Genomic DNA, 20005 nt, shown 5'->3' with positions numbered 1-20005 from the left:
TGAAAGTGGTTGTGAGAGTGGTGGTTTGTGGTAGAAGCACCTGGGGACAAACCATGGGTAGATGTAGGAAAACAGAAGGAGTTTTGGCAAGGGGCAGAGGTCTCTTGAGTGCCTGTGCATGGAAGCGGTGCGGGATTTGAGGGTCCCCTCGGGCTCCTGACGCTGAGTTTCTGTCCCTGTCGTGTGCAGCTGGAGGACAGCGTGAGTGCAGCGGGCAGCTGGCACACCGTGCGTGTCCCTGGCAGCGAGAACGAGCTGCGGCTCACGGAGCTGGAGCCCTCCAGCCTCTACGAGGTGCTGATGGTGGCCCGGAGCGCCGCCGGCGAGGGCCAGCCGGCCATGCTGACCTTCCGCACCAGCAAGGGTAGGTGCAGCACCACGTGCCCTCTGCCCCACCCTCCCAGGGACACCTGTTTAATGACAGCAGCCATGTGCTGTCTGCTCAGCCACATGTGAAATATTCCTCAATTTATTTTAGCCTCAACAGCTAAAGTAGCTGTAAGGGCAAACCTCCCTGAGCGTTACCAGGGCTGTTGGTAAGTAGAAGCTATTAAAAGCTTGATAAATTGTTTTTGGGGTGATTATTAAGATTTCCACTGCGAGGTTCCTCTTGCTTAAGGACATGAAATCAAGGAGCAGCCCGTCCTTGTTGAGGCTTTTCAGAGAAGCACAAAAGAAACTCTACATCATCAAGTTTTCGTGTATCAGCAAAGCTGCTCCTGGTTTGCTTTGCAGACACCTCAGTCACAATCTCTGCTGACCACGAGCCAGCTGTTTTGCTAGTTGTGTGCAGATAGCAATAAGCACAAGAACATTCCTAATCAGGCCATTCTTTTTCTTTCAAGTTTGGACACTGTTGGCTGCGCTCTTTAGCATGCAAACAATTAGATATTTTTCATACTATAGTCCAAGAATGACTTTAAAGTGACAGAGGGCAGGGTTAGATGGGATATTAGGAAGAAATTCTTCCCTGGGAGGGTGGTGAGGCCCTGGTACAGGTTGCTCAGAGAAGCTCTGGTTGTCCCATCCCTGGAAATATCCAAGGCCAGGTTGGATGGTGCTTGGAGCAACCTGGGCTAGTGGAAGGTGTCCCTGCCCATGGCAGGGGATGGAAAGAGATGGACTTTAAGGTCCCTTCCAACCTCCCAGACCATTCTGGGATTCTATGCAGGACAGGATAGCTTAAAATTTTATTAAGAATGTGATGTGTTCATGAAATCTGTGAAAGCTGCTTAGGATCCTTTGCCCTATGCATCCTTATCACTGTTCTATCAACAAACAGATCCAAAACCGATGACCCTCAATCTCTGGAAATCTTACCCCCTGCTAAAAAAGTCAACAACTCCCTAATTCTGACCTACCCATGCCCTGGGTAATAACACAAATCCTGACTGACCTCCCACTCGTCCTACATGTCACAGCAGACACAGCCCCAGCTGCCACTGCCCTCACCCAGACACACAGAAATGTTCACTATGGCTGATTGATCCCTAAGCTGCTCTGAATGGAGCCTCATTCTTCTTCACCTGCATCCATCAGCACATTGAATGAGGATTCTGCTGCAGCTCCTACTTATACAAAGAAACCTGCTCACCCTCCTAGCAGCCCCCTTCGTAGGCTGTGTGCTGCCATGAGGCCAGGTACCCTTCTGAGGGGCCACAGTCATCACTGGCCTGTTCTCAGCCATCCCCTACCTTGGACAGACCCTTGTAGAATGAACCTGAGGAGGATTCTCCATAGACAACCCCACACTTCCTCCATTTATAATCACAGGCCCCACATTCCTCCACCCCACCTTCTGCCCCAAGTCAGGTTCCAACAGCCCCCAGGGTGTGGTATCAAACAGTGGCAAAATCCCATTCCACCCACACTTTTCCATAAAAGACATCCTAAGATTCATGCTCATGTTCTTCCCACTACTAACCCTCCCAACTTACTGGGGAACAGAGAAAGCTTCACACCAGCAAACCCCCTTGTCACACCCCATTGTATTAAACCCCAGTGATGCTTCCTGTGTGCTGTCCTGTGCTCAATCCCCAGAAAACTCAGAGGATTCAGTGCTGCTACCCCTACCCTGCTCCATACTGTGCTGCCATACCTACTGCCACAAACCCACTCAGCCTGGTGTTGTGGCTGTGCCACAGCAAGTGACCTTCTAGAGTGAGAGTGTTGAGGGGGTCAACGAGCAGCATTTCCTTATCCAGTCCCTGAGCTGATGTATTGTCTGTCAAATCTTTCTTAGAAAGAACATCATCCTTGAAAAACACTCAGGCTCCATCACCACCCATGGGCATCCCTAAACAACCCGTTGTTCATGAAGGCACAAATAATTTTGGTGTTGTGCTTCCAGACCTGTCTCGCCACAGCGGAGGTAGGAGTGGGGATGGTTTGTGATCCAGGTGCTAAAAGTTGTGTTGCAAAGATCTGTGTTTGACTTAACCTGTTTTTATTACTGCTCCAGGTGCTTGTATTGCCTCTTCTGTTTCCTGTCTGTCCCAAGGCTGCTCTGTTGCATAGGGTATTTCCAAGGATGATGTTACCTGCATGTGTGGCTCTCAAAAAATAAGAGAATTTCCCACTTTCCTGCTGCTCATTTTTAAACCTGCAGTTGCTTTTTGCAAAATACACAGGTTTTCTCTTCCCTTCCACTGTAAAAGAGCCAGAGGAAAAAGGGAAATGGGATATGGCTGTGTCAGAGGTTTAAGTTCTCAAAGTGGATGATATCTGTTCTGAATGTCTTCCTGTGGCTTCCCAGGCATGGGCTTATTTCTGATGGTGAGGAGATACAAACACTTCCCAGTAGGTGTGACTTTTACTCTGCTTTCCAGTGAAAACAGCATGTTTGTAGTCCTTTTTCTCACCCACCCCAGCCTTTGAACCCTTGGCCTGATTCAGGCAGATTTTCTCAGGGCCTGAGATCTCAAAGGTATCAAAAATTTGGGGTGAAGCCAAAGGTGAGCAGAGAGGTTGAACGACACAGGCAGGGAGCTGAGTGTTGCACACTTGTGGCAGCACTGAATGTCAGAGGAGCCACTCAGGGGCCTTACTTGTGTCTGGCTGCAAATGCTCAGCTGCTTCATGCCCCAGAGCTGCCAGCCTGCTGTTCCTTGCTCTGTTCCCCTCCTCATTGCCAACTCCATGTTCACAAATCCAGGCCAGTTCAGTAAAGCCTCACAGCTCTTACAACCAGATTTACTAACACCTCTCTTTCCCTTCTCTCTGTCCCACTGCTGCCTGTAACTTCAGTGAGTTCCGTAAGTACATCCTAGTACGTGCTTTGTTTGTTCTTCCTTCTCCTTCCTCCAGCACTCCAGTTAGTGTGGATGGGTTGACGTTTCGTTGGGTCTGAGGGAATTTGGGGGGGTTTGAAAATAATAATCACATTTTTCCTGTTCATTTAGTGTATGTGTCTGTTTCCATGTAGAGGTGGTCGGGGTAGTGCAATACTATATAATTTTTTAATATTTTATTGATAAGATAATCAATTCCTCTGTTGTCTGCTGGTCATCCAGCATTACAGGAGGATTTAAGATTCCCCTTGTTAATATGTGAAGTCCAACTTAATCACCAGCAATGAGCCTAATCGGTCGTTACAGAAAATGAAGTTCCAGCTGACTCTAATCCTCTTGTAACCGAAATTTCCAGTTCCAGAAGCTCCAGACCGACCCACCATCTCCACAGCATCGGAATCATCCGTCTACGTCACGTGGATCCCCCGGGCCAACGGGGGCTCCCCCATCACAGCCTTCAAAGTGGAGTACAAGCGCCTGGGTCGCAGCAGCGACTGGCTCGTCGCAGCTGACAACATCTCTCCCTCCAAGCTCTCCGTGGAAGTTCGGAACCTGGAGCCAGGTATTAGAAATGATCTTTCCATGCTGCAGCTCTCCGGTTGTTTCGTTTTAACTTCTGCTTGGATTATCCCGTTTCTGCCGGATTAGGTTTGGGATTTGTGTGTGTGGCCTAGGAGCTCGTTACATGAATTCAAGTTGGTTTCTGGCTTTCCAAGTGGATAAAAACCCCCACCATAATTTAATGCTTGTTCATGGGGAGAGGAGGGTTGTGTATCACCGCTATTTTTAACTTAATTGTCCTTCTAGTGAGCACTCAGAATGCAAAGAGAAAAATGCACCGATGAAAAAACGTCTGTCCTGACTTCTGCCAGTGTCCAACCCTGAAAATTCAGGGAAAGAGCACAAGAGGAGAGGCAGTGGTTGGTGACAGGGATCCTTTGAAGCATCTTCTTAGTACCCACCAGTTTAGGGACTTCTTGAGCTGATGGAGGCATCTCCATCTGTGTGTGGATTTTCCTTGAGTGGCTTTTAGAAGCTGTTTATACTCCTGCTCTCCACGTCGGTCCGTGGCAGGGAGTCCTCCGCTTTTCCTAACTGGACGTCGCGCGAAAAAAGCTCCTCCTAATCTTGTTTAGTCTCTCCTCGAATCCCTCTTTCTAGCACTCCTTTTGCTACCAGCAGCTCCTTTCTTTTCCCTTAAAAGGAGAAATGTACCGGTTCCGCGTGATCGCGGTCAACAACTACGGGGAGAGCCCGCGCAGCGCCGCGTCCCGCCCGTACCAGGTCGCCGGATTCACCAGCCGCTTCTCCAGCCGCCCCATCGCGGGACCCCACATCGCCTACACCGAGGCCATCAGCGACACCCAGATCATGCTGAAGTGGACGGTGGGTACCGCCGTGTGTCCCGTCCCTCCCGCAGTTTTGTGCTGTTAAAAGTCAAGGATTAAGAGCTGTGAGTGGTGGTTTCCCCCCTGCCCGCGGCTCGGGGGTGACGGTGTTCCTCCTTCGTGCCCGTGTGGTAGAACTGGGGGAGCTGCCGGGCCATGTGCCTCTCAAGCCCTTTGCCCCCATTTCCAGACCCTTTTTCCCCCCTCGGAGGCAGGCCTGTCAGTTGTCTGCTGCATTTGCACCATCTCCCCCCCACCCCACTCCCCTTCCAGCCCTCCGGGGACACCACACACCCTCCTCGGGTTACACCAGATGTGACCCAACTGGCAGCTCCAGTGAGGGGCTGCAGCTGCCGAGTCCACCTGCTCTGGCACAGACATATCTGAGGCACCAGTGGGCTTAACTCTGTCCCAAGCCCTGTTCATGCCATGAGTTGTGAGCAAGTTGGCTCCATTTCCGGCAATTCCTGCTGCTTTTGTCAATCCAGGCTGGGGTGGCTGGGAGCATTTCAAACCCTCCGTCTTCCCTCACATCCAGTGGAGGTTTCATGTCAGAGAAACATTTTCCTTTCCCCTGTTACCTCGTCTATTGTAAACAAGTACTTTAAAGTCCTTATTGAAACCCACAGAAATTCTTTGCTCTTGTTTTGAAATCTAACCCCCTGGTATACTTTGGAGGATTTAATGTGTAGAGTTCCCAGTGTTAGTTTGCTCTGCTAGCTCAGCCTTAAGAGATGTTAAGGATAATAAACTTAAAATAACCTCTGATTCCTCAGGAGGCTGCATAACTTAAAGTAAAAGATTCTTGAGCTGATTTTTAGAGTGACCTTAACTCTTTCTGAAGTAAAAATGGTTTTTAACTTTTCCATTTCCATTAATCACGAAAATTTTCAGGCCGTTCATGGTCAAACCCTAATTGAGGGTTTGGAAAGTGATGTGGGAGGAAAGTGTCAGCCCCAGTCAGCCTCTTATCCCCATCCCACACTCCTTTTTTTCAGCTGCTCTGAGGAGTTCAGTCACCTTTACTTGTACAGCCATATTAAGAACATTCACATTTCCAGGGGATGAGACGCTCGGCGATGACAGCAGGGCTCAGTTAAAATTTTTCTTCTCTAATGCAGCCCTTTCAAATTCCCTTGCAGTACATCACATCCAGCAACAACAACACGCCCATCCAAGGATTTTACATCTATTACCGGCCCACGGACAGTGACAACGACAGCGACTACAAGCGGGACATTGTGGAAGGTACGGGGCCAGGCCCGGGCTTAAAACACCCCTCCATGGGAGGGACACCCTGCAGCCTCACTGGCTGTGTTTACATGGAATCTAAACTGCTTTTCCCAGGCGCAGTCTTTACCATATGTCTCGCAGAAGGAGCTCTCTCAACTACCTAATGTCAGGTTCTGCCCACACATGAGCTGGTTTCTTCCTTCTGAAGCTGCTTCGATGCGGGAACTCGAGAACTAAATGCTGGGTTTAGGCTTGGATTGTTATAGTGCTGCACATCCTTAGTGCAGGTCTGTTTAAACTGGTATAGCTTCAAGTTGTGTAAAGAGAAAGCAGTGTAAATGGGGTTTAACCCAGGGTGAAAACATCTGGGTTACAGACTGTGCTAATAACTAGCTGGCTTTTAAAATTATTTGCCCCGGCACAGACTTTCTAAGCTGGTAGTACCTTGTGTGTAATTGCCCTTCTCTCCTCTTACCTCACCTAATCACTTCTCCTGCTATAAGGGAGTTGCTTTTAGCCCCAAGTGCTGTAGCATGCTGCAAATGCAGGTATGTTTGTGCCTCATTTTGCCTTTTAATCAAGTTATTTTTTTCCCCTGTGCATATTAGATCATCATTTTCCTGGAAGAAGTTATTAGATAATGTCTATATTAGTCCAGAAGTGGAAAACCCTTTTAAAAATATTTTATTTAATGTCCTTATTGCTCGGGCTGAGCAAACGCAGTGATCTCATTCTGGCCCAATGACGTTAATTATTTTTTTCCCCCTCATTTATTTCAGTTACAAGAGGAATGGGCCTTTATTTTGAAAATTTTCCCCTGCCAGACAATTCTGCACATAGTACTTTGATGCATGACATAAGCTTTTGCACACTATAAAGCTATTAAAGATCCAGAGTTTGGGCTCAGAGGCTTTAAAGAACCTTATGCAGGCTGCACCTTCATCTGCAAATGTATTTTAGCCTTTGCTGCACAGAACTTGTGTGTTTATAAGTCTTATACACTGAGCAGTTAGTTGTTTAAGTGGGCTCCACTGTGCTGTGAAATTAGCTTGTTTCGGATTTTTTTCCGAGCGTGTGTGTATTGAACTCTTTGTGGCAGTCTGAAACCATTAGCAGCTGCTCCACTCTGCCAGAGCCTGCAACAGAAATCACTCGGTGGAAAGATTTAAACCTCATCTTTTCTTTACTGTACTCCCCTAAATTAGCTTTTCGGGGGGGAGGGAAAGAAAAAAAAAAAGAGACAGAACTATTTTCAATTAAAGTGTGATTGGAAGCGCTTGATGTGAAATATGTAGAGGAACATGTGACTTAAGGTATTTTTGCCATAAATCACTTGTCCTTCACTTTTTTTTCCTCCCTCTGTTACCTTTGAATTAATCTGTCTGTTTTTTGACAGGGAATTTTATCTTGAAATGACTGCATGAGTTGTGGAAAAAGTGTTGTGATGCCTGTGTTAGCTAAGTGCTTGCCTCAGGCTTTCCTCACTGCTTCCTGTTAAGTCTTGTCTTTCGAGACATTCAAAACTCTGCAGAAAACTTTTTTTTTTTCCATATAAATGCCGCTACAGGCAAAATCAGATTTTATTTGAAGGAAAAAAAACCAAAAAACAACCAAGCAAAAATCTTGGCTCTGGTGGCTCCTTGGTATCTCTTTTTAAGCAAAAGCAAAGCAAAATCAATCCTGTCCTGCATCGATGGTCTGAATTTCTCTGTTTCTGGTCTGAATTTCTCTGTTTCTGGTCTGAATTTCTCTGTTTCTGGTCTGAATTTCTCTGTTTCTGGTCTGAATTTCTCTGTTTCGAGGGTCCTGGAGATTGAATTTTAAATGTAAATGCAGTCTGATGTCAGTTGTTTAAATGTTTTCCCTTGCTAATGGTGCAAGAAGAGGACAGTTAAAAGTGCCTGTACTGATTCCAGTTCCACTAATGGTTTGAAGCGGAAACCTAAAACCTGGTGTAGTAATTACCGAAAGGAATGCTTGGGGGTGGGGGCGCCGGGAAAACCGAGCCTGAATCTTGGGAAAACGTGCGATTTAGGGAAAGGCGGATTCCAGCTTCAGCCAGGGCTTGTCTGCCCTCACTGGGACGCTCAGCGAGGGCTGAGCTCCGACCACATCTCATCTCCTGCCCTTGTGGGGCCGGGAGGGGGGTCCTGGACCTGGGCGGGGGTCCCGGAGGAGTTTGAGCAGTGTCACGGTGACAGCCCCCGCCCGCCGAGCACGCTCGGGTCTTTTTATTCCTGCTTAAATCAGTAGGTGGTATGACAGTTCCTTAGAAACAGTGGAAACAGTTCAAGGGGGTATTTTCCAAGAGGGATTAGGAGCACTCAAACAGTTAATTAAACTCCTTAAAAATAAAAAAGAAAAAAAAAAGAAAAAAAAAAAGAAAGAAAAAAAAAGGGGTTGCTGTTTATTAAAATTTGTCACAAGCCCGTGAAAGTAAAAACTGGGAATGATTTATCCTGAAGTGCTCAGTACTTCAGGAGGGTGTCTAAATGAAATGCTGGCCGGGGGCCAGAGATGACAAAACGGTCCTATTAGAGAAGATTGCTTGGCTCGGGCTCAGGCTCTGCTGGGGCAGTGGCACTGGGACAGCCTCGCTGGGTTCCCAGGATGGTTAATAAAATGCACATTTTGGCCAAGCTGAGCGACCCAGATGTGTCCTTCCTGCGAGACACAGGCGGCTGCAGTCGTACCTCGCACCTCGAGGGCTGCAGGCTGGGAGAGGGTCTTACCACAGCCAAGTTTTTCCACTATCTCAAGTTTTCTGTGCCAGTTTCCCTTGTTATTTGCCCAGTGTACTGTAAATTGCCAGCATAACCCACCCTAAACCCATCTGTGCAGCAGTTCCATGTTTAGGCTGCTGTTGAATTTAAATGCACAGATGTGGACACTTGGATGTCTGTTTTTTGAGTTTAGTGAGTTCTGGCTTTTGTAGAGAAGGATTTTTTTTTTTTTAAATCAATTGCTAATAGTGAAAAAGACTCACTTTTATTCATCAAAAGTTTCTTCTAGCTCTCAATTTCACAAGATAATGTGAATCTTGTAGAACCATGGAATGGGTTGGGTTAGAAGGTACCTTAAAGAGCATCTAGTTCCAACCCCCTGCCATGGGCAGGGATGCCACTCATAGATCATGGTTTCAGCTAAGTCCATAAACAGTTACTAAAGACTTCTGTGCTAACAGAAGAAGCTGCAACGTCCCTGCACTTGGTAGAGAAGGACCCTGCAATACACTCGTCCCTAATTCTGGCTCAATTCCTAAATCTTCATTCATGAAGTCTTGCCTTGAATTCTGGCTCACGGGAGTAACTGAACTGCAGCTGATATATTTTTTCTCCCCCACACAGGTACAAAGCAGTGGCACCTGATAAATCACCTGCAGCCTGAAACTTCTTACGACATTAAGATGCAGTGCTATAACGAGGGTGGGGAGAGCGAGTACAGCAACGTGATGATCTGCGAGACCAAAGGTGAGGCCGCGGGGCTGAGCCCAGGCGGCGTTTGGGGCGCGAAGTGCCAACCGCGGGGAATTCTTTGGGCAGCTCCGAAGTCAGCTGCGATGATGACTGCGATTTTCTGGAATGTTTCGGGGGATTGTTTTGTCTTCCGAAGCCGAGATTGTTTTGAACATATGGAAAGTGATCCCTTGCACTCTCCTCCCGAGGCTCTCGGCGAGGCTGTGCAGCTTTGCCTGCCCTCGGAGATAGCGCCGGCTCTGCGGTGCTGATGGCCTCTCCTCAGGAGACAACCATGCGCCTGAAGATGACAGAATTGATTTGTACGTCTGTTTTATGTCTTCGGGGCTCTGTGACACGTTGTATAAGTGCAGACCACAGCAATTGATGGTTGTGTTGGCTGCCTCCATCCCTAATCCTGCATGCCTCTGGCACAAAGTTTGTACTGTTCTTGGGAAGTGTCAGATATGGCAGTCACATTTATTTTGCGAAGGATTCCTGTCTCCTTTAATCTCTAAAACCAAGTAAGGCTGTAAAGGGAAAATGCAGACAGTAAACTTCAAATGCAGTGCTATGAAAAAATGTCTTTAAAAAAAAAAAGAAAAAAGCCCTCTGGGAGCGGAAGCATCAAAATTCAGCGAAGTGAGTAGTGAAACCTTTGAAGGAAGGAGTAGGAGCTGCAGGGCTTCAAGACTGTGTGCACAGTTGTTCTCCCTCCTGCAGGGAATATAACTTTCTTCTCTAATTTTAAAATTGACAAGATGTATCTGTCATTCATGCTGCCTCTTCCTTAAAATGCACCTCCCCCAGGCTTATAGGGGTGATCCAGTTTATCCAACATACCTCCAATGGAGGTGCTTTTGTTTCTCTGACCAGCTTCACTCCTAAACCAGGCACCTCTTTTAGGTTTTTAGTGTCAAATGAAATGAATCTAAGCTGTGGTGTGCTGGAAACTAATGTAAATATAGTTCCTGGGTTAAACTACCATCTTGTTTTTAGGGATTTTCTGCTCAGCTCTTGGTAAGGTTTGGAGACGGGGTTAGGAGGGTTCACATCAGATAAAAGTAGGTCATCTGGCAGAGACTGGGTGAGAGAAATGTGTGTTGTGGTTTTTCCTGACCTCAGAAGTGGAAAGATTTGCGCTCTTTCAAGTTGGGAGTCAGAGCAGTTGTAGCCATGCAAACCCCCAGCGGCTCATTAAAGTTTCAGTGACCTCAAAGAGGGGGTGAGCAGGCAGGATAATCACCGTTCTCCAAGGCAAAGAGCTATTGCCCAATAGCAGTTGGCCTTCTCCCTGTAGGATTTAATATTGACTTGGAGGCTTTCTTTGCGAGGCATTAGGACTTGAACTCGGCGGCGATTATTTTCGTTTCATAATGAAAAAGAGCACTTAGAAAAAACACGTTGGGTGAGTGTGCCCATGCCTGTCTCTGCTCATCCAGTGAAACGCACGCCGGGAGCGTCGGAGTACCCGGTGAGAGACCTGAGCACGCCGCCGAGCCCCCCGGAGCGGGCGGGGGGCAGCGGGGCCGGGCCCGCCAGCGGCCCCGTGCGCAGCAGTGACATGCTCTACCTGATCGTGGGCTGCGTCCTGGGCGTCATGGTCCTCATCCTCATCGTCTTCATCGCCATGTGCCTGTGGAAGAACCGGCAGCAGAGCGCCCTGCAGAGTGAGTGGGGGCCGGTTCCCTTCCGCGGCGAAAACATTATCAGGAGTGAAATTAGTAACGCTCACGCTGCATTTTATGGGTGGGAAGCGCCTTCCTGTTAGGAGCCAGCTGGTATTTCTGTAGAGACTTGCACTTCTAAGTGTGCCCTAGGTGCAGATTTGGGTTTTTAAGAGTCTCCATTGCTTTTGCACTGGTGCTCCCTGCCCTGCTGCATCCCTGGAGGGTCGTGCTGCAGTTTCACCCAGAGAATGGTGTGGGAAAGGCCTGGGCAAAGTTTCTGCAGCTTATGTTTAACTTTAAACCCCTGCCTAGGTCTCTGCTGATTGCAGAGGCAGAGCCTGTGTAATTGTAAGTACTTGTTAAATGTGGAGAGTTAAACCCTGGATCTCTCCTTTTCTTAGGTGTATCTGGAAAGAACAAATGTGCAGCACTAGGACAAGTCCCTTATTACCTCTCAGTCCCTGCCCAGTGAGATGACATTCAATGGCCAGGTCTGTCAGAGGGGTGTTAATCAGGCAAACCTGTTCATTAGCCCCTGGAGCAGGAGCTTTTCAAGGTGCTCTGCACCAACCAACAACCTGGTGCCAGCAGAATCTCTGCACTGGCCTTTTCTGTTCCTTGTGCATAAATCAGCCTTGCTCTTGCCACGGCTTGTGGTTATTTTTAAATGTCCTTACTCTCTGACAGAGAGAAATGAAACAAAACTTCTTGCAAGATAAGATAGTGCCTTCAGCTGCAGCCCAGAGAGATTTTTGGGAAGCAGCTCATAGTAGATGGCAGAGGGGCTATCGATGATAAAAACGGCCCATTTTTAGGACGCTCTCATAGGGATTGTTGTCAGCCAAGTCCTTCCAGACCAACATTCCTGGTCTGCTCTCCAGGATGTGGCTCTTTTCCATGTCTGTACTTGTACACTAAGCACTCGGATATCAGAGTTAGTTCACAAAAGCTGTAGGAAGACAAAATAAGCTTCTTTTTTTTTTTTAGGGGCGCTCCTTTAGCTTCTCATAAAGGTGCTTTCAGTAATAATGTCTTTTGCAGAATACGACCCTCCCGGGTATCTGTACCAGGGGGCAGATATCAACGGGCAGATGATCGAGTACACGACCCTGCCCGGGACGAGCCGCGTCAACGGCAGCATCCACGGGAGCTTCCTCGGCAACGGCCTCGGCAACGGCTGCCCCCACGTCCACCATAAAGTCGCCAATGGAGTCAATGGGATCATGAATGGAGGAGCAGGACTGTACCCAGGGCACACCAACTCCCTGTCCAGGACACACGTGGACTATGAACACCCCCACCACCTCGTGAACGTAAGCTCCTGCGCCGGGTGGGAGGCTCAGCACAGACCTTGGGGTTTATTCAGGGGCTGTGTGAGCAGACTTAATTCGGGTGGGGGAATACTCATCCGTTGATAACAGCCAGTTCCACTGAATCCTTCATCCCAGAGGAAGCAACTGGGCTGATATTTGTGATACAAACATCATGGTTTTCATTTGAGGATATCAGATGACAGCAAGAATTCCACTTACTCTGGGAAATCTGCCTCTACCCTCCTCCTAACAGCATGTAAGCTCTGAGAATGCCTCAGTGCTGGGCTGAGATCCTTTGCTCGTACATATGGTATTTCTCAATCTCCAAGTTAAATAGATTTAATTATAGCTGCTTATTCTGCAGCTTTATGGATCACCCGTTTTTCCCCCACCTGTTTCAGATCTGTAACTCTGAGCAATGCTATTAATTATGGCAAAGCACGAATGGAGCAGGAGGTTCCATGGAATGAAGTGCCCCATACATCTTGAACTGCAGCAGTGCAATAACGCTGCTGCTTTTTTTTTTTTTTTCAGTCCCCTGTTTGTGACTGTTGAGACAGGCTCGTTTTTTGTTTTGAAATTGAAAATAAAATTAAAAACTAATTTCAGTCTGCGATCCAGCCTTTGTATGCTGTGGAAAAATACTTCATTTGCTGAAACGTGTCCCGTTTCCAAGAGAGAATAATGATTTCATTATTGTCTATGGAAACAGATGGCTTGCATTCAAACTTACTAAACTTACTCAAAACTGTGAACATTGCCCAGGAAAACTGAAAGAAAAAGTTCAAAAGTCTGAATAACCCATGCTGTTTCTGGAGAAAAAAAATGGGCCTATTGTTTGTGTTGGTAATTGAGCACAAGCACTTCTTTTTATTGAACAACAAATTAGCACTTGCACAGTAGTTGCCACTTCAGTTCCCTCCAGTTTCAGCCCAGACCTGTCAGTTTTTCACCTGATTCTGTCCTTGGCCTGCAAGAAGTGCCCATTTTTTGGCTGTTTTCAAGAGCACCCGAGGCCCAAACTGGGTTTTTTGGACCTGTCCAACCTCCCAGTGGGTGAAACTCTCCAGAAGTCTCCAAGCCCTCAGGGAGAGAACATTTGTGGTGCTCAAAAGCTTGCCTGTGAGAAAGCCTGGGGGCTTGCATTGATGTTTTGTCCCTCCTATTTTTACTTTTTGGGGGGCTGGGGGGAAAAGAAGGAAATACATGTGTGGTGACAGAGGTCTCGGTGCTTGGAGCTCCTCTGTGCCACAAGCTGTCCACACAACGCCGCTGTCTGTAGGTGACAGGGCTGAGTTTTTTTGTTCCCCACACTTCTCGTTGTAGAAAGTTTGAGTCACAGGATCTCTGCCCACGGAGAAGGCCCTGGACTGGCACGTGGGCGAGGCAGCGCAGGGGAACAGGATGTTCTCATCCTCGTTAGGCCGCTCTTCATTGTTTCAATGATTGGGCTAAATGAGGAAGGGAGAAGCTGGCCAGGATGGCAATCAAGACTAATTAGGCATTTCCTCAGTGCTCCCTATCCTTCAAAAACTTCAGGATAAGCCCTGTTTGTGCAAAAATAGGGGTTGTTAGAAGTTCCCTACCACTTGAACTGCCAAAAGCCAGGTGAGTCTTCCCGGCCCGGCTCAGTCCCGGAGCCTGATGCAGGAGCGTGGCTCCACACCCCGCTCCGAGCGGCTCCCGCATCACTGTCCGCCTGGTCCCTAACAATGAGGTATGTGTTAATCTGGGCATTTCGACTGGCTTGTAATGGCCCCCTCAGCCAAAACCAACAACACAAAATCCCTCGCACCCCGAGTCATTGCTGGCTGAGGAATTACCCCATCTGTACAAATACGAAACGGCTCAAAAATCAGTGTAGCGAAGTAAACTGATCTAATCGGAGTAATTACAGGAAAGTGGGATGGGTTTGTGTGTGACATCAGCCCTCCAAATTTAATCCCCTGTCTCCCCAAACGAGCCCAGTGTGCTAACGAACGGCAATTCGTTTTCGTGTCTGTCATCAGCGTTAAAAATAAACATATTTACAGTGTGTTTATTAAATTAAACCTCAGCATATTAAGCTGAAAACAGACCAGGGAAATGACCACATACTTGTCTAAGCTGCAGTTATTTACTTTTCCCTGACACACACGCTGGCAAAGCCCTCCCCTGGCCTTTGGACAATCGCTCAGTGTTGCCGTGCCGTGTTTGGCCCGGAGCGGGGCATTGATAAGGTGACTGGACTGGGAAAACCAAGTCAAGGAGCCGAGCTGCCTCCTCAGCGCCTCTCTTGGATGTTCTAAAAGTGATCTGATTTCTAAGGATTTACTGTTAATCCCTCCTGCTGCAGGGTGGCGGGATGTACACGGCCGTGCCGCAGGCTGACCCCTCGGAGTGCATCAGCTGCCGGAATTGCCGGAACAATAACAGGTGAGGAATGGCCTTGCACCAAGGCAGGGCCTGCACCAAGGCAGGGCCTGCCCCGAGAGCAGCCCTTGCTCTGCCTGCTGGGACTGACAAAAGCCGGGAGCTGGAATTCTGGCCCAGGGCACGAGGAGCTGCGTGTCAGGGGATGACTCGGAGAACAGTTGGGAATTGTCCGTGGGATGGACTAACACAAGTTGTTAAACCCCCCAGAGGTCTCTTTGCTCAACACGCTCCTCTGAGGCTCTCTAGGAAGCAAAGCAGGTTGAGCACTGGATTTTTTAAAAATCCTTATTTCCTGTGTTTTCTTCAGCTTTGAGATAACAAGATCATTCCATGTGGAGTTTGTCAAATCGGATTTAATTGGTCTTCTGCATTTTACACTTTCTGCCATTCCCTTAAGAGCACCAACCAACTGCAGTTGCCCCTTTTCCTTCACAATGCTATTCTTTGTAAAACGTGGGATTTGAGGTTCTTCAAGGCCTTCAGGAGCAGTTTGGCCAGCCATTGTCAGTGTGGGATAGGATTTTTTCATGGGAAAAAGGATTCTTGTATAGAATAAGGGAAAATCTGTCTTCTGTGTTGTATCTGGGAGTCAGGAACCTAATAAACCTAATAAAAATCATTAGGTTTTTCGCTTTTGGAAGTTTTAATAAATATCCTTCCAGGCTTCCAGGATTCTGACTGAATCTCTGGTTATTTTAATGACTATAAATAGGATTGAAAGTCAGACAAGCTGGGCTACTCTGACTGGTAAATTCTGGGCTTTTCTTTCAATCATACTTTGATTTCTCTGTATTGTTAAAATGCTCAGCTGCCTTTAAGTGTACATCTGGAGAAGCTGAGTTGAAATGAATCATTGAATCATTGAATATTCTGAGTTGGACCCACAAATAACATCGAGTCCAACTCCTGTTGGACAAATAAGCTGTTGTTGAAGGCAAAAATCGCGTTCTCTTTATTTTCACGGGTTTACTTTTTAAATGTCACTTATAATGGGCTTTAAATCCTTCCCCCTTCCATAAATGTATGCGTGATAGTGTAATGCTGACGAGCTGCTGCTTGCACGTGGAGCTGGGCACGCCTTGCCTGGACCAGTGTCCCGACAGGTCTCCAGGGAAGCCCAGCACGTTCCCTCACACACCAGTTGTGTGTTTTCCAGCAGGCTCTGCAGCAGCTCTCACCAGGATGTCTGTGACTCGCCATAATTTGGAACATGCCATATGTGTTACGCTGTAATTAAGAGCTTGCGTTCCAGTTTTAAGCACATTTAATTTTTTACTCGCTCCCTTTTTTTTGCCCTAAGAAAGCAGGGAGTGGGTTCCATCCTCTGCAACTGCACTGCTCCTCCCAGACGGGTCATCAGCGGGGCCTGAACTTTGAGTTTTCACATCCCCCTTCTATATTTGACTGCTTGACAGAGAAACAACTTGTCCCTTACAGCTGCCTTTCCCCGGAGGGGACCATTAACCTCCGCTCCCTTCCTGCCCCTGCCGCTGGGGGAATGGGAGGAGGACATGGGAGAGGGGAATGGGGACGGACCAGAACGTGCCTGAGCATTCCACCAGGGAGCTGGGTGTATGGCCAGGGCGAGGAGGAGGAGGAGGAGGAAGGCCTGGTGGGTTAGTGCAGTCATGTCAGCAGGCTTTAGCAAGTGGGGTTTTGGGGCCGGAGCCTTTTCCTCATTTTTATTTAACCTTGTGGCACAGGTAAGGGCTGTTCCCTCCACCTGAGCTCCTGTGGGTGGAAAGAGAACCTGTTCCTTGTCCCACCCTGGGATCACTGCACCTTTTGTGCTGGAAAAGGCAATTCCCTCTGCAGCCCAGGAGGACAACGAGGTTCAGGTGTAGCGGGGTGATGTCTCCAGCTCAGGAGCATTGTGGGTGCACGTGGCCTTGGCACCACAAATTCCTCACTGACCCATTTCCACCAAACACCCGTAGCTGTTGCTGGTTTGGGTTGAATTTAGCAGTTATTTGAGTTGTGACCATGTGCAAATGAATCCTAGAGGTTCAATGTATTTCGTAGCTGTTTTCACCAATAGCCATCTCGGAGCAGGTTTTATTATTCCAGTGCTGAAATCCCTGGATCTTCTGTTTAAATTAGCACTTTATCCCTCCTAACTGCTCGTGGAGGCTTGCCAGGGGGAGAAGCTGCTGAAACCTGGAGACCTGCTTTGCTATTGTGGACAAAGCCTGTGGTTGACAGGATTGAGAACTGATCTTTTTTTCTTCCCTGGTGCTTTTGTGTTAAAACTCTTGAGATACCTGGTGGCTGCAGAGGAATTTACACTTTTGCAGATCCCTCTTTGCAAACTCACTGTGTTTTGATCAGAAATGCGAAATGCATGTTTCAGATGTATCAGTTTGTTTTTCTGGTGTTTTCATCTAAATTATGCTTTGTTTAGGTTGTGGTTTGGTAGGGTGTTAGCACTGAGAATTGATAGAAAATGTGTTTTCTGCAGCAGGGATTTTACACCACTCTTCCTGCACACTCTGCTCAGGATATCCCCATGGCTAGTTTCCATCACAGTGTGGTTATTTAAGCTTAAAAAGCTGAACTGCTGTCTGGAAACATCCTTCAAGCCCATACAATAATACAGAGAAATACACCAACCTCTGTATCTTTAAGAAGAACCCCCAGAAACATGTAAACCCAAACATTTTAAATGGGTTTCTCTGAGCTTTTTTTTCCAAATAATAAGTGAGTGCAGTCAAAACCTCTGCGGAGAGAAAGGCAAACTAATAAATGGATTTGTTTGAAGACCAGATGTGTTTCATGTGGATTCTTCAGTGGCTTCTGTGGTATTTTGGTACTTGGAATAATGATTTTGGAGGCAGTTACGGGAGCAGAAGGACAAAATAGGAGAGAGAAGGTTGAAAATGAAACTTGGTGCTGCTCCATCCTCATGGCTTTTGGGAGGGGAGCAGGCTCTGGAGGGATGCCCCTTGTCCCCTGATTTGGCTTTGCACATGAAGCATCTGCAGGAGGGGAAACTCGCACCAGTTCCTCCTCTAGGAAGTTTATTTGTGTTGTTGTTGGATGTTTTGTGGCTCTTTCAGTTTGGGCAAAACTGATCACAGGTTTTGTTCAGGTTCCAGGTGTGAACTGAAGCTCCTGTAGGGCAGGTCCCTGCAGTGTGATGTTTTTATGTGTTGCACTGACCTTTTTAAAGGCATAAAAGTGGTTTCTGGGACTTGGGCAGGACCTTGCTGTGACTGCCAAGCCTCATGTATCCCGATTTTAAACCTGTCTGAGCTCAGTGCTGAGGTGCTCAGGGCTCCACTGTTGCTGGACGTGGCTCTGCTGGCTGCTACCCTGGCACTGGTGATCTCCCAGCCCATATTCCCCTCCTTTTCCAGCCATATTTCATCAGCCCTGCTCAGTTTTGGGCCAGAATCACTGTGGAGCAGCACACCAAACCAGCACCCAAGCAGCCAGGTCCCAGGGAGCTGTTTTTATGCTTCCAGATGCCAGCCTCAGGCAGCCCCAGGGATAACCTACAGCAAGTGCACTGGGCTGGTCCCTGTGAGCAGAGCAGGCAAGGGATGGATTTACACTTGGTAGGAAAGAAGGGGAGGATGCTCAGAGTTGTACCTGTATCAGCACATAAAAACCTGAAGCCTGTTCAGCCTTTGTGGGAGCGTTTTGGAGGATCTCTGGTGGGTGTGAACGCTCTCCATCCTTATTTCCATGCTTTTTTCTGCGGATCCATCTCTGTCTTGCACCACACAACAAGAAAGAGTTTTGGGGGGTAGTTTCCCAAAGTTTGTGGCAGCTGTACAAGTAAACCTTTTCCTTTTGGGGTAATTATGGTTTTGTCTAAAAGCACACTGAAGTGGAATATTGGAGGAGGGGCTTTCTTATGTAGGAATTATGTATATAAATGTTCCCTGAGGCCACGTTGTCCACATTGCAAACACTGAGACGTTTTCCCTGCCTGCTGCAGTGGTACATGTGTCAAAGTCCTGCTCCTTTTTGGTTAAAGCTTAAATACCTCAGCTGTAACAGTTGATTCGCCACTTTAGCTTCTATTCCACAGCCTTACACACATATTACAGGGCCACAACCTGACTTGCACAGCAGAAGGCGGCGTTAAATTTATAATCTTGCATCTATTTTTTTAATTTGCGTTCGCTCTGATAACACTTAGTGTTAATTTTCCAAGGTACTTAAGTTTGCTGCTCGCGTTTCAGAATTTGAGCTCTTTATCTTGGCAGCGAAAATGTGTTTTATGGGGTTGCTTTGATGGAGAAGTGGACTCACAAGTCAGGTCATTGGGTCACAGTCGATGGGGGAAGGAACTGAGCGTGTTTCAAGTGTTTTCAGCTGTCTGTTGGGAGAAAAAAAACCCACTCGGTGCTTTTCTTAACGTCAGGATTGCTCCAAAAATATACTTAAAACTGGTTTTACTTTTGACATGTGGTAAAGCACTTAAAAGTTGCATTTTCTCAAGATATGGTGGGGGGGGAGAAAGAAGCCACTCTGAGTAACTGCGGCCTCTGTCCCGCCCGCAGGTGCTTCACCAAAACCAACGGCACCTTCGGCAGCGCCGCCCTGCCCGTGGTGCCCCTGGGAGCCCCTTTCCAGCAGGACGGTGTGGAGATGAAGCCCCTGAGCCCCCACGTCATGGTGGCCATGTGCTTGGCCTCTGCTGTCCCCGAGTGCGGCGCCCGGCTGGAGGAGGACGGCAAGGAGGGCTCGGAGCATCCCTCCCCCCAGCACCCCTGCTGCCAGGAGGGCGTGGGCCGGCTCTCCGTGGACTGCATGGACGGTGAGGCAACCCCGGGGAGGACAGCACCTGGCTTTGGGGCCGGGAGTATTCTGTAGGACAGCTGTAGGGTGCTTAATTGATCGTGGAGAAGCTGGTAATTAAGCCCACAAAAGAGCTGGCTCTTTGAGGGAGGTTAAGCGTCCCCGCCTTGTGCCTGGTCCTGTCATGTCCTTATGATTGATGCCTCTAAACGGGGCTCATCCAGCACCTAACGAGGCTGTGACTGATTGATGCTGCCCCCACAGGGCACCAGTGGGCTCCAACACTGCTGAAAAGCTGCCTAATGGAGTTCTCCTTAATGAGCAGGCATTCCTGAGGGCCCAGAGCCATCCTGGAGGCAGGAACAGGCGCAGGGAGGGAGCTGGGCTGACCTCACCAGTGTGAGCTGTTCCATAACTCTGCCAGTGCCAGGGCAGACCCAATGCCCTGTGCTTGTGCCTGGTACAGTGGGAATGAGCCTGAGTCCAAAGAGC

General features: G+C 48.1%; 1 protein-coding gene across 2 annotated transcripts in view; it reads left to right on the top strand.

The window, feature by feature from the left end:
- CDON (cell adhesion associated, oncogene regulated) overlaps nt 1-20005 on the top strand; it is a 56177-nt gene that overhangs the window by 33687 nt on the left and 2485 nt on the right. For both annotated transcript variants that reach the window (XM_032709640.1, XM_032709641.1), the window contains exons 10-19: nt 190-364; nt 2243-2371; nt 3646-3852; nt 4495-4676; nt 5821-5926; nt 9259-9381; nt 10809-11036; nt 12078-12349; nt 14685-14764; nt 19276-19532. In XM_032709640.1, coding sequence (XP_032565531.1) covers nt 190-364; nt 2243-2371; nt 3646-3852; nt 4495-4676; nt 5821-5926; nt 9259-9381; nt 10809-11036; nt 12078-12349; nt 14685-14764; nt 19276-19532 — 1759 coding nt within the window. The remainder of the gene's footprint in view (nt 1-189; nt 365-2242; nt 2372-3645; nt 3853-4494; nt 4677-5820; nt 5927-9258; nt 9382-10808; nt 11037-12077; nt 12350-14684; nt 14765-19275; nt 19533-20005) is intronic.

The sequence above is a fragment of the Chiroxiphia lanceolata genome, chromosome 23 (genome assembly GCF_009829145.1).
Source record: "Chiroxiphia lanceolata isolate bChiLan1 chromosome 23, bChiLan1.pri, whole genome shotgun sequence".
NCBI lineage: Eukaryota > Metazoa > Chordata > Aves > Passeriformes > Pipridae > Chiroxiphia > Chiroxiphia lanceolata.
The sequence above is the reverse complement of the archived record's forward strand: the minus strand, read 5'-3'. Positions and strand labels throughout refer to the sequence as shown.